Source organism: Brugia malayi (assembly GCF_000002995.4).
Source record: "Brugia malayi strain FR3 genome assembly, contig: Bm_v4_Chr3_scaffold_001, whole genome shotgun sequence".
In the NCBI taxonomy this organism is placed as follows: Eukaryota; Metazoa; Nematoda; class Chromadorea; order Rhabditida; family Onchocercidae; genus Brugia; species Brugia malayi.
The window spans coordinates 10286678-10300295 of record NW_025062477.1 but is presented as its reverse complement, the minus strand read 5'-3'; the positions used below and the strand labels follow the sequence as shown (position 1 = coordinate 10300295).

Below are 13618 nucleotides of genomic sequence, written 5' to 3'. Positions count from 1 at the left end.
ACGCACTTGTTCTGATAACAATCGCTTTTCTATCACTTACAGAAACAAATGTATCATACAGTAAAAAAAAAAAAAAAAAAAAGAACTTCAATACAACATTGTCAATAAATGTAGACATATTAGAGAATATGTCAACTGAATTTAGTGCTTATTAAATTCCGTAACATCATGAACAACAGTATTCTTTTGAAATAATTAGAATTAAGAGGAGAGATGTGATAGGGACGAAAGAAAATAGCAAAAGATAGCAGCACTCCGAAGACTTGAGAAAGGTAACAAATAGAACATAAACACATTGATGCACATCTCACTTACACATAGATCTACTTTATAAATCGCGCAAGATAAATAAATATACCTGAAATTGATTCAATCAAAATAAAATTAGCGGAGATACTACGTGGAGCAGATTAACTTATGGTGATTGAATGGAATATTCAAGCATCAAACTTCATATAAAAGTATTAGGAGTGCTGAAGTTTAATTAATGAAGAACAATAATATACAGATCAAGAAATGATGGTATTAGTAATTTTAACATTCCAATACTTTTTTTTCCCAATGCAAAAATCAATTGGATTTCATTCTTTTCTAGGCAAAAAGTCTGATCACGTGATGGAATTAAATTTGCTATTAAATATTAACAATAAATAACAGAAGATGCACTGCTGAATATGGAAATCTTAGAACATAAAAAAAAGAAATCCTAATATGTGGCACCCTCTGGAGGTTGTGGTAACTTCATATTCTCTTTTGCAGTCATCATTGTCTTTCGTATATCTTCAAGAATCGTTTTGATATAAAAAGTGCTACTCCACTGACGAAGAACGGGTACGCATCGCCTATCCACCTGTGATTAAATATTTTTACACTTAAATATTATTTTATCCATAATATAAAAAAAAAAGCAACTGCGGAGAACGTGCCATCTCTAAAAAGACAGGGAAGGAAAATTGATTTAAGAAAAATTCGGACATACAACTTCATATAAATTTAACTATACAATTCATCTGCTTCGTTTCAGCAATTCTAAGTCTACTTTGCATCGTAAATGTACAGAATTCAGCACAACTCAGCAAAAAGTTAAATACTACCATGCCATTAACTTGATTTACGCCGTTCAGGTTGATTTTTGTCGTAAACCGTACAGTTGGTGCTTCCTTTGGATAGTTTTGACCACATTCAATGCGTAAATTATATATTCTGGATTCGAATGGAGTCTAAATTATAGCAACATCGAATAGGTACATTAAACAAAGTGAGATAATTAATTAGATAACTGATCGCCGACATATAGTCTTACATTTAATAAAATTAATAGATCGAAACATTCGAAATAATCTCTCAAGTTATATTTTATCTTTCAAACCATTTTGCCGTTTGAAGCAACCACCAGTAATATAAAGAGAAAAACAACAAAAAAATAAAGAAAAACTTAAGACGATAAAATTTCCACACAAATTTAATAAAAAAGAAAAGAAGAAAAGCCAACTCTTGGAGGGCCAATAATCATTCCTGTCCAACGCGTCAATGTCATATCATCATCATCTTCAAGTCCCCATGATATATTGCCATCACCTTTGCCTTTCTGCCCATCTTCAAGTTCTTCCAGTAAACGAAAATTTCGAGGAACATCTACTAAAAAAATTTTTTGGATGATTGAAAGTCATAAATAGCATATACGCTAAGGTATAATAAAGATACAAAAACTAATAATTGAAGTCGAAAATACACACTAAAACTAACCCATGATGATATCCTGAAGTGACGAATCTCCACGCACGTCAACAAATCTAGAATTAATGTGCTGCTAGTACGGCAGCAGAACATATACTTTATTACCTTGCAACGCTGCAATATAACAATTAGCAATTTTAATTCAACTGCATATCAAAACATTACTATTAACATTTTATATAAACTAAAACATTCAAAATATGCTATTTCATGCAGATTGAAACTTCAACGTTAATTCCTTCTGCTAATTGAATGCAACGAAGATGTTATATATTACATTCTGGATAAAATTTTCCCCAAATTATATTTATTACATGTTCCATCTCAAGCAATAAAACCATACTGTCATATCTAATACTTGCTAATTTGTTATCATAATATCTAACACAGAACTTCATAATATTTGTTTCGTTTCACATCTCTAATTACAGATGAAGCAAAACTGAATGATAAGGCAACAGCTGAAAAAAAAAAAAAAAAAAATCGATTGTACAAATAGGCACATATTAATATCATCAGACTTAGTGTTCTCAGCAGTAATACATCGCATAACTAATTAGGATAACGTGGAAAAAAAAAAGGCCTGATTTAATTAACTTAATTAATGAAAATATAAAACACCAAGAAAACACCTAAATCAGTCCACCAACGAAACTCTCACCAAGCAAACAGAAATCTCTTGACAACTTTAAACGACCAAATATCTATCATCTCGCTATGTAATAATTTTCAGTCCATTCATATAATACCCACTGTGAAACGTTATTCAAACCTAGCTTGTATCACGGGAGGAGTTTTTAGTACTGAAGTTTACATTCTGGTTGAAACGTATTTACGGCTAAGTTCCTGACGCACGTAAACTGTTAATATACATTATTTGAATATGTTAAATTTTGTATTGATATAATTAGTATATATGTTAATATATTGATATAATTTAAGTTGTTAGTGAATGTGAAAATTACTGATATGTAAGAATTACTAAACCATTAATTACTGATATTCCACTCATACACCTCATTATTTATTCATATTTTCTGGCGCAATCACAAGTTAGACTCTCCTGTATATGAACACACGTAATGTATGATTAATGATAAGCTAACTTATGAGAAAATTCCGGTTGAAACATGTATCTTTTACTCCAAGCATTTCGTTTATTTGAATTTTTGTGTTTATTATCACTATCGCATTAATTTTCATCAACATTCACTTTCCTCGCGTATATATATATATATACCAAGAGGACTGGCAGTTTTAATTCATTTGCTACCTAACAAAATATTTCTGATGAATTCTGCAAGAAATTTAGATGATTGAAAGAAAAATTGTAGCATTTCAAATTATCAAAATGAGCTAAAATACTTGAGAGTTGCTTTATGAAAATATAAAATGGAAAAGGTTTTATTCTATAATTTATCGTTAATTATGCGAGAAATTGATGATGATTAAATCAACTAATTTTACTGTATGTATAAAAAATCTTGCTAATTATTCCAGTTAATTGACTGGTATTGGTTTTCAAGTATATCTGACAACACGACACAATGGTTCAGGAAAGTACGATGATTTGGTAGGTTAAAGGCTTTTCTTTGCACTATTTTTTTTTTTTTTTTTTGACCTTTGTAATGCTTTTATATCTTCTAAAAAAAATGGAAGTTTAATTACCTAATACCTAATAGTATAATTAGTTACCCAACAATACTTCAATCATTTTCCAAGATATTTAAACAATTCAAAAAAGAAATTGCATGTTTTCAAACTATCAAACTATCATAAGCTGGCATACATAAAAATTGATTTATGGTAATATACACAAGAAAGGATTGCTTTATGATAATGTAGGAAGAAAAGGGGCTTTTATATCTTATGTAACTTGTTGGAGAGAATAATTTATAGCGCCATACTTTGTCCGAATAACACTGATTTTAGAAACCACTTTTTTTTGGCGTAAAACTTCTGCATGCTGATATAGTCATTGTAAGTGTTGCTTTGTATTTTAGAAAATAAATATTGCATGATATTCGTATGTTTATGTTGCAACACGTTATTGAAGCGTACGTATGATACACGTCACGTGATATTTTCAGCGTTGATAATTCCGAGTGGATGCGAAATGGTGATTTCGCACCAACTCGTTTGCAATGTCAACAAGATGCTGTGAATTTGGTGTTGCAGTGTAAACTTCGTGCTAATCCGGAAAATGCTGTTGGTTTGATTGCGATGGCTGAGTATGTTTTTTGGTGATTGCTAGGCTTATCTTTAATTTTACTATTTAAAGAATAGTTTTAATAAAAAAAAAGGTCTTCCTATGGCAGCTAATTTCATCTAAGAAATAAGTTCTTATTATCAGAAGTATCATTCGGAAATAAATTATTTCTTAAGATATCACCAAATAAGATCTTGTTATATGATATTGCAGTATTAACTCTAAAAGAATATATAAGTGAAAATTTTGATTTAACGCATCTTAAGCTCTATCTTTTTTCCTGCTATTTTTTTTTTTTTTTTTTTTTTCACATTGGTTACTTTGCTAAAAGCCATATTCAAATTACTGAATGAAACACATCTAGAAGAATTAAATCTTTTAGATGTCAAAACTGTATTTTCGACTGGTGGATTATCTTTCGAAAAAAAAAAATCAATCATTTGACTCTTTACTTTAATTTGTCAATAAATAAGTTGATGAATAAATATAAAAAATGTGTAATTACAGTACCGTGGAAGTGCTGACAACTTTAACCCAGGAAAACGGAAAACTATTTATGAAACTTCATCAAGTGGAACCAAAGGTAAGTAGTGGTGTAAAATGTTTGGAGAAAGTATTTGTAATTGAAATTAGTATAGATAACACTATTATGAAACTTTTGTGAGCAACTTTGACAAATATGGACTTTTTTGACGGACATTGCCCCTTTTTATATAAGCAAATTATTAATTCGTATATATTGTTCTATTAATATAGCAAAGAATTTTACTTCCTAGAAACCATAAAATTAAATGCCATGACAAAAACCTTTTTTCTGCAGGGTGCATCAAATTTTATCAATGCAATCAAAGTGGCACACTTGGCGTTAAAACATCGTCAAAATAGAAATCACAAAATGCGGATTGTTGTCTTTGTTGGTAGCCCAATTGATCATTTGAATTCTGCTGAAGTTCGTTTATTATTCTTTTCTCTCTTTGTCCTATCATTCTCAATTCTTCTTTTTTTCTTTTTTAAATTGTCATTTGCTGTTGTATTTTTATGCAAAATCTTCATGGTACCACTGATTCACCCTACTTATCGTTTCATTTTTCATCATGATTCACATATAGCGAAGAATATAGGCTGACATTGAGTTAAAAAAAAAAAAGCTTATAAGAAATTCCAGCTTACAAAGCTTGCGAAGAAGTTAAAAAAAGAGAAAGTCCAAGTAGATGTTATATGTTTTGGTGAAGCGGATTCAACCGATAGTGAAATTATGGGACAGTTTATCGAAACGTTAAATGGAAAGTAAGTGACAATAAGAAATTTGTTTTCTAATAAGTAGCTTAAATAAGCTGAATGAGTTCTAAGCAATACACTGATAGAAGCAAACTGATAAACATTGTTTAATCTATTGTGGTTGAATTTTGGCAAAACAAGCTAATGAACTTGTGTAACTCTTATTTAAATGTAGGATTGTTATCTCTCAATTGTTGAACTAAGAATTATAGCCTTTAAAACATTCTAGTTATATAGCACTCACCACTTTCGTATTTTTATATTTGTTATTTTCTTTCGATCTCATTTAGAGAAGGTAGTGGTTCGAATTTGGTAGTTGTTCCGGCTAGCTCATCGCTTACGGAAGCATTAGTCTCTTCACCAATATGTCGCGGTGAGGATGGTACTGCTGCACCAGTAGTAGCTTCAGGTGGAGGTGGATTTGAGTTCGGGATTGATCCTGAAGATGATCCTGATTTAGCACTGGTTATAATTTGCATTTTTTATTAGTGTATAAAAAATTGGATTATCAAATAATTATGGTAGCATACTCTACTGATGTCAAATTCTAAAAGCCTATGAAGAAGCGGTGGAAGCATTCGGATCCTTTTTTCCTTTTTAATTTAAAAAGTTTCATAATTTAAGGCACTTCGTGTCTCATTGGAGGAACAACGACAACGACAAAGAGGTGGCGGTACAGATGATGGTGAATTACAACCAGCAAATACTGCTGGAAGTAAGTAATTTTAGCTTTAACATATACACGAAAAAATTGTTCATCTAATTTAAATTTCAACAAATAACAAACAGTTGTTACAAATTTTTGATGCAGATTTGAAATACTTTTTCGAAAATGTATGTAAATTTTGTTTGTTAAATTAAGATGACATTATGACAATGGATCCTGGAGCGATGACCGAAGAACAGCAGTTGGAATGGGCATTGCGTATGTCAATGCAGGAAGGTACAGGTGCTGCTAGTTCCGCCACACTACAGACACCTTCCCAAAATACCATCACAACTGGTCAATCGACAACGACAACTGAAATGTCTGCAATGGAAACTGCTACTGCTGCTCCACCGAAAGTAAATCAGAGCGGTACTACCGAGCAGATGGAAGTTGACGATTCAGCGTCTACACAGGATGCCACTATGGTAGCTTCCTTTTTTTTTTTTTTTCAGAATGCTTATAGTTCTTCATATTACCTTAAAATTTTTGGAACTAACTATAGAAGGATATATGAATTTTGAATTTGAAAAAGATTCAATCTTTTTTGCCATATTCCTGTATGAAATTTATATTTCAATTTAAAAGAAAGATTTTCAAATTCCACAGCAAATTATTTAGATAATCGAATGAAGTACAATAAGTTTTAATTTGCATATTATATTCAATTATATATGAGGTTAACATAACAAAATTATGCTAGAAATTATATCCTGCGATAAAATCAGTTAAGTTTTTGTAGTTATGAAAACATTACTTAATATTGTATTAGTTTGGCATATTATATTTTCCCATTTTTATAGACTGAAGATGATCAACTTGGACAATTAATGAGTGATCCTGAATTACTTCGTCAACTTTTGGCGGATCTACCAGGCGTAGATCCAAATTCGCAAGAAGTTCGTGATGCGGTGAACAGTGCTGCCGCAGCAAAAGAAAAGGTAAATTTTTCCTAACAATCATACAGCCTTCTGGTTCGGAAGTAATACTAGCAGAAATATAGAATTATATTTTAACATTTCCAGAAAGAAGATAAAGATAATCAGTCGACAAAATAAATCTATGGTGTGTTAGGAAATGATGACTGACTGAATTGTGATGTCAGCATGCATTGGGAATGATTTTTTTTTTTAAAGTTTTCAGTATTTTGTAATGATTTTTTATGTCCGCATATTAAAAAGTAATTGATTTGTCTCTTCAACACACTCAAATCGCAATGTACACATTATGTCTAAAATACTACTCATATTCTGCCTTCTACAAATGATAGATCCTACTGAATCAAATAAGGATTAAAATCATCTTTTTTTATTTTTGCATTAATGAATGACTTTCGTATCTTTACAATCTGGCACGTGAGATTATTGATGAGGCAAAAGTATTTCCAAATTCTTTACGTATGTAAACTGCGACATATAAGGCTATCACAATGTGATCTTACCATTCATGCATTAAATATCATGAAAATGTCATTGTTGTAAGCTCAACAACTTTTTATACTGAAATAACAATACATGAAAATATGAAAAACAACAGAAAGTTTCTTATGCAATTTGTTGAAAAACATAATTCTCTTACTGCTAGATTCTACAAGTCTTAGTAGAATCCGACGTCAAAAAATCATGGAATTACATATCATTATTCTGTCATGAGATTATTTAAATGTCATAAAACTTCTGTTAAAAAAAAAACTGTAGCAGAGGGCTTGTCTCCCTACTACCCTTTTACAAACAAGCTGATACTACTAACTAGTACAATATGACCAATGAATTTTATTTAGGTAAGTAATTGGAAAATGTTAAAAATATAATTTTTCGTTTACATAACATTACGATCAAAATCGGAACAACATTTTCAGTCTTAAATAAGAGGAATATGAAACTTTCTGACTTCTTCAAGATTAGTTGCTAGAATGATCAAATGAATAGAAAATAAAATGGAACACCAATTTTGATCTTATTTTAAAGCTATTTTGATATGTTAAACTAACAATGATTTTCTTACCAGTTTCACCGGGAAGTACTTAGGAAAGAAATTGCAAGATGGAATACTGTGTATATAATAGTTTAGTTTGAAAATATTACAGAACTATTATAAATTACAATATTGATTAGAGAGCACAAACTAGCAAAGAATGATATATAAAATTAATAAGAATGATTTTCTCATATGATTATTCCACTAAACTCCAGAATTCACCGGTATTTGATCTATTTAAGTGTAGATGTTAATTCTTAGATATTTATGCCTATTTACTATATATGTAAAACAATAAATCACAAAGTGACTTTTTTTTTAGGTTTATTATTTTTCATAGAAAAAAATGATTATTTATAGATCTGTGTAATGGATGATCCAAAACATTACATTGAAATTTCATGAAATTTGGAATGAATGAATGATGAAAACGTTTTTAGAATATTATTGAAAATATCACATAACAGTAACAATCTCAAAATTCTTCAACATTAAGTAATAATAACAATTTAAAGATTGCTTTCTAATAAATTTCAATATTATATTTGACAGATTGTTTCATCAAATAATATACTATGGAATATTATCAAATGTTACAGGAATATACTTTGACATTTTCATTGAATCATATGTCATCTCTTTGTTTACAGGCATATCCTTCACAAGCATTTGCATCAATCGACCAATCACATGTGGATTAAAATTGTTTACTGATTCTGCATCAGTGTCATTCTTTTTACCAAATTCAAATATACCTTTATCGCAATCATATCGATCATACAGATTTAGTGGTCCTTCGACGTAGCATAAATTTGAACGTTTATTTATTATTCCCTATAAAAAAGAAAAGCAAGTTGAACATTTTTTATTCTAATAAATTTCAAAAAAAAAAAAAAAAATCAGATAGGTCAAAAAAAAGAAAACTTTAATTTGGATAAAAACATTTTAATTTACTTTTTTCTTCACGAAAGATAATTAACTGAAGCAAACACTATCTAGTTTGTGTAGCTAAACAAATATATTGAAAAACATACCTCAATATCCACGTTAATAAGTAAAGTGTTCAGTTGAGCTATAGCAAAGAAGAATTGCTTTCCATTAGATAACACTAACTGCGATACAAAAGGATATTCGATATCGTTGTATTGAGTGAAACCTGAAAAAGTAAATCATAATCCCAAATTGTTATTTTTGAATTTTATCATTTTGATATACTATTTTCATCATTGATATGCAGTCATTGAACATCAACATCGACTTGTTAATGTGATTCAAAAAAATTTTCTGGCATTTTTAATAAAAATTTCAATGCCTTTCAATGAAAATTTTTAGCAAAGCTTACTCGTAAGTTATAATTATTTAAATTATGCCAATATATTATAAAGAATAGTTGAAAATGTTAGTTAAACAATTGCATAATGAAACAAAAAATAATATTTAAATTGAAATGCACACCCAATGCATGAGCTTGAGCATTTAGCCAAGAAAAGAGCGATACAACAGCAGAAGCTCGAAGGCATTCATTGCGAACTATTTCCTCTTCCTCGCCCTTCACTTTCCATCTTTTACAATGAATATCCAAATCATTAAATTGTTTAAATCCTATCTGACCATATTTGTATTCTTCACCTGAACATCGAAATTTTTAGAAAATCAAAAAATAATTTATGAATAATGAAATTTTTAGGTAATATTGCAGCATATTTTCGAAAAAAAAACATTGGATTTTCTTTTGAAATAACAACAGCAACGAGTAATTTTGAATGGTAACACTGAAAAAAATTACGAATAATGAAATTTTTAGGTATTACTGCAATTGGAAGCAATTCTATAATGATCTGAAAAGATAAAGAAATTACGAAAAGAAAAAAATTGAAAAATTAAGTTATAGGAATAAAATTCCAAGTATAAAATTGATTGAAATTCGAAAATCTTACCACAATCTGGTTCATATCCTGGACACTGCCATAATGGATCTGCATCAGCCATCATCCCAAACATAGCAGGAGAATATATTAATTCATCTTTAATATTAAATGAAGGATCAAACAATGGCTCCACAACTTCCTTATCCCAAAATGACATCAACTGAAAGGCACAATAATAACTAGAGTAATCAATTGTGCGATATATCAGTAGTCGATCAATAGCTAATCAATCAAATAACAATGTCCAAATTTCGGATTTTCGGTAAAACTAAGTTTAAATAATAAGTAATTCATCGTGTGTCAAGACTTTCATCTCATTTGAGCAAATTTCGTTCCATATTCTTTTTGGCTAACTATGTTTGATTGATTTCAAAATTTACAGGTTTCAATGGATGTTTCGTTCGTAACTGCGTTGAAAATGAATCCCTCATGACGAAAGCCAATTCACCAAGCTTTGCTCTTCAAATTTTCAATATTTAAAATTTCAATTGATTATTTCAAAATTCTGACATTGAAATTTATGATTTTAAAATGAATTACTCAAAATTTCCTCTCATTTTTCACTCATTTTTGTTCCAAAAAAAATCAGCTCATAGCAGTAAAATTCATTTTTTCTACCTGTTATCACCTCGATGTCGTTGTGTATTAACATTTTCGTAAAGAGCATCAAATCCACAACGAATCCAGAATGATTCACATCGTGGCGCATGAGATATCTAAGACAAATAAAAGCTTCGAACAAATATGCATATTTCGTACAACATTGAATAGTTAATATTCACTTGAACTGTTTATTTTGCCAAATTCTGATCATTAATATAACTGGAAAAAATAAAAACGAAATTCTAGAAATTTCATTATTCTAAATATACTTTATCTAATGCTTTTGAATTAATTACAATTTATGAAATAAAAATAAACCCTCTGTTGTGCTAGACAAGAATACATGCCGCTTTGAATCATATTTTCAAGCAACAAATCCAGTAAGCTTCTCAAAATTCTCGTAGTTCTTTCTTGTTCGCTATCAACATTCGACGATTCCAAATGTAATTTCAACATTTCGCTTAAACGATTCTGAAAAATTGAAAAAAAAATTAAAGTATAAAAAAAGTCGTAAGAAATCGAAACATCTGCAACAAAGCGTTTGGCAATAAAAATTTGAAATTACCTCGAAATCTTCAGTAAGCATTGGAATAGATTCATCATACCATTGGTTTAATCCTTCTATACATCTTGTTTTTGTGATATACTGATAAAAATTTAACGGATCATAATAATTCGGAAACGACTGTATCCTCCATGCTTTTCGTGTTTTCAATAACTGCGCCTGCCATGGCCTAAAATATAAGTAAATGCCAAAAAAAAAAACTCCCAGATGACATAATAAACTGATTTATTAAAAAAAGTGAAGCACAGAAGTGATGCTTCTTATATTTTCCATGTATTTCTTCAATAAAATACATTAGTAGAAAAAAAAAAAAAAAAAAAACTCCACAGAACAATTTATTGCCAAGAAAAACAAAGAAATGAATGAATTACGTACCGATGAAAACGTTTCTCACGTTTCGTAAATTCACGTTCATATGGATTAACAAAATCAATCCGTTCCGAAGCACTAGGTAAACTACGTACAAGTTCGCTCATTACCTGATAATCATACAAACGTGGTCCCATGCCACTTGCATCACCTTCATTCTATAAGAAGGGAAAAATATTTTAAAAAAAAATTGAGTGAAATTGAATAAAACACTGAAATGCTTATTTCTTTGAAATATTACTTCATTTGTTAATTAAAAAATTCATAACATAAATCGAATACATTACATTTCATGCATTGATAAATAAAATTATCACTTACTGGAAATGGTGGAAATGGATCTGGCGGTTTACGTTCGAATGGTTTTAACGGATGAAAATATGCGGGGCGAAATGTTTTAGGAGGTATATAATAGGTAGTATCGATATTTTCTTTCGTTGATTTGAAACGTTTTACTAATGTAAACGCTACGTAGACACGATATCGATGCATAATTTCTTATCTCTGAAAGCTCAGTACATTTAATCACTTCAAAATTACAAATCATAATTATTAATAACGAAGAATTAGTAACTCAAAATTTTTAATCTAAGACTCATTTCACATAAATATTTGCTGATTTAATTGCAAATACAATTGCAAAATGAATAGAATTTTCTATCAGAAAAGCTTCGTTATTTCATCCTTTGTGAGAAGGACAATAATTTTGAGCACTTTTACAATTTCAGTATATTAACACTTCTTAACCCACCCATCGAGTAGATTTCTGATTTCCAAGTAGTTATAATAGATACCGGGAAATAACTTTATATAATGGAATTAATTCATCGGAATATTTCACATCAGAACAATCAATTACAAAATTTATTCACTATATTATAATTATTTACAAATTTGAAGCGATGAAAGAAAGATCAAAGCACTGAACAATAATTATCCATGCAACTCAAGTGTGTGAATATAAATATGAAAAGTAACAGTGATTAAATTAAACAATACCGGTTTAAGAAGAAGAACTTCACTAACAACGATGCAAATAAGAATGAAAAATATTACTTTAGATCACTCGAAAAGGAAAAGTGAAAGTATTGTAAATTAATGTAAACATTAGCATAATTTGAGAATTTGGACTAAAAATTTGTCTCGAACTTGTCTTACATCTATTTTCTATAATTGTAATTTTTTGAATTATATAAAATGTATTCTTCAATTCTACCATATAACAAATGCAGATGCTAATTTATTACATCTAAGTTGAAATGATTCACGTGATGTCGTACTTATATTACAGTATAAAAATAAAATAAGCATGCGCAGATGCACGACAGATATCACATAATTCTGGAGAGGAAAAAGAAAGGAAAAAAAAAAATTGTAAAGACTGTTGTTTTATAGTCAAAATATATCTTACCAAGATGAATTGTATCACTATATTGGAAGCAAATATAGCTATAATATAATTATAATTATTTTAAGCATAAATAGAAAATGCTCCCATAACTTTGAGAAATGCTCTTACCTACTGACAACCTAATGAATCGAATGAAAAAATTTGATTCCTAATCATAAATCTAATTCTTTCAATTTCTGATTTACATAATATTACATTACCACAAGATATTTGACAATAGCCAATTCCACAGTTCTTTGCAAATTCATAACTCATCCTGTAATTTCTGAAAAATCAAAGATATTTTATATGTTAAATTATTCTAAAAAAAAAAAAAAAAAAAACATATCACTGTATTCTAAGCAAAGTACTATGCAACTAAAACAGTATAAATCAGTGCCTAAAATAGGATGCATACTATTACGCTAAATAAAAATGGCGGAAGATATCAAGAGAAAGCCTCAATTATGTAAATAAAGTTGCACAGAAATACATCTCTCTCTTTTGTTATTTACAAAACTTTGACACTCATTAGCTAATTATTACTGTGTACAATAATTTAAATATAAGTAACAAAAGGAACAAGGAGAAAGAAAGTTAAGGTAATCATAAAACCAAAAAGTTGGAAAATTTTTTATGCTTCTTTTAAAAGCATGATAAATTTAACAAGTGAAGATTGCAGGAAACGATAATGGCTACCAGTATCACATAAAATAAATCAGGAACTTTTTAATCTGAAGATTTTTTCATACAAATAAATCTCATACAAATAAAACAGATTATTCTTATGTAAACTATGTAAATATTATATTAATTAGAATGAAAATACCATTGTAGATATACAGAACAGTTTGGT

General features: G+C 29.2%; 3 protein-coding genes across 3 annotated transcripts; 1 reads left to right on the top strand and 2 right to left on the bottom strand.

Moving 5' to 3' along the window:
- Nucleotides 1-706: 706 nt before the first annotated feature.
- Bma-uev-1 (Uncharacterized protein) lies at nucleotides 707-1750 on the bottom strand (the record flags this gene model as incomplete). The annotated part of the gene is made up of 4 exons (XM_043080749.1): nucleotides 707-850; nucleotides 1095-1220; nucleotides 1493-1638; nucleotides 1747-1750. The coding sequence occupies 4 exons, from the start codon at nucleotides 1748-1750 to the stop codon at nucleotides 707-709; spliced, it is 420 nt and encodes a 139-aa protein (XP_042936683.1).
- Nucleotides 1751-3284: 1534 nt separating this feature from the next.
- Nucleotides 3285-6988, top strand: Bma-rpn-10 (Ubiquitin interaction motif family protein; the record flags this gene model as incomplete). Its single annotated transcript, XM_043080748.1, has 10 exons — nucleotides 3285-3310; nucleotides 3828-3968; nucleotides 4454-4529; nucleotides 4767-4895; nucleotides 5112-5233; nucleotides 5515-5689; nucleotides 5849-5939; nucleotides 6087-6358; nucleotides 6734-6871; nucleotides 6956-6988. 10 exons carry the CDS (start codon nucleotides 3285-3287, stop codon nucleotides 6986-6988), a joined length of 1203 nt encoding a protein of 400 aa, XP_042936682.1.
- Nucleotides 6989-8480: 1492 nt separating this feature from the next.
- Bma-mrps-30 (28S ribosomal protein S30, mitochondrial, putative) lies at nucleotides 8481-11864 on the bottom strand (the record flags this gene model as incomplete). The annotated part of the gene is made up of 10 exons (XM_043080747.1): nucleotides 8481-8741; nucleotides 8942-9063; nucleotides 9363-9536; nucleotides 9845-9995; nucleotides 10216-10294; nucleotides 10454-10551; nucleotides 10757-10909; nucleotides 11004-11172; nucleotides 11379-11530; nucleotides 11694-11864. The coding sequence occupies 10 exons, from the start codon at nucleotides 11862-11864 to the stop codon at nucleotides 8481-8483; spliced, it is 1530 nt and encodes a 509-aa protein (XP_042936681.1).
- Between the last annotated feature and the right edge of the window lie 1754 nt (nucleotides 11865-13618).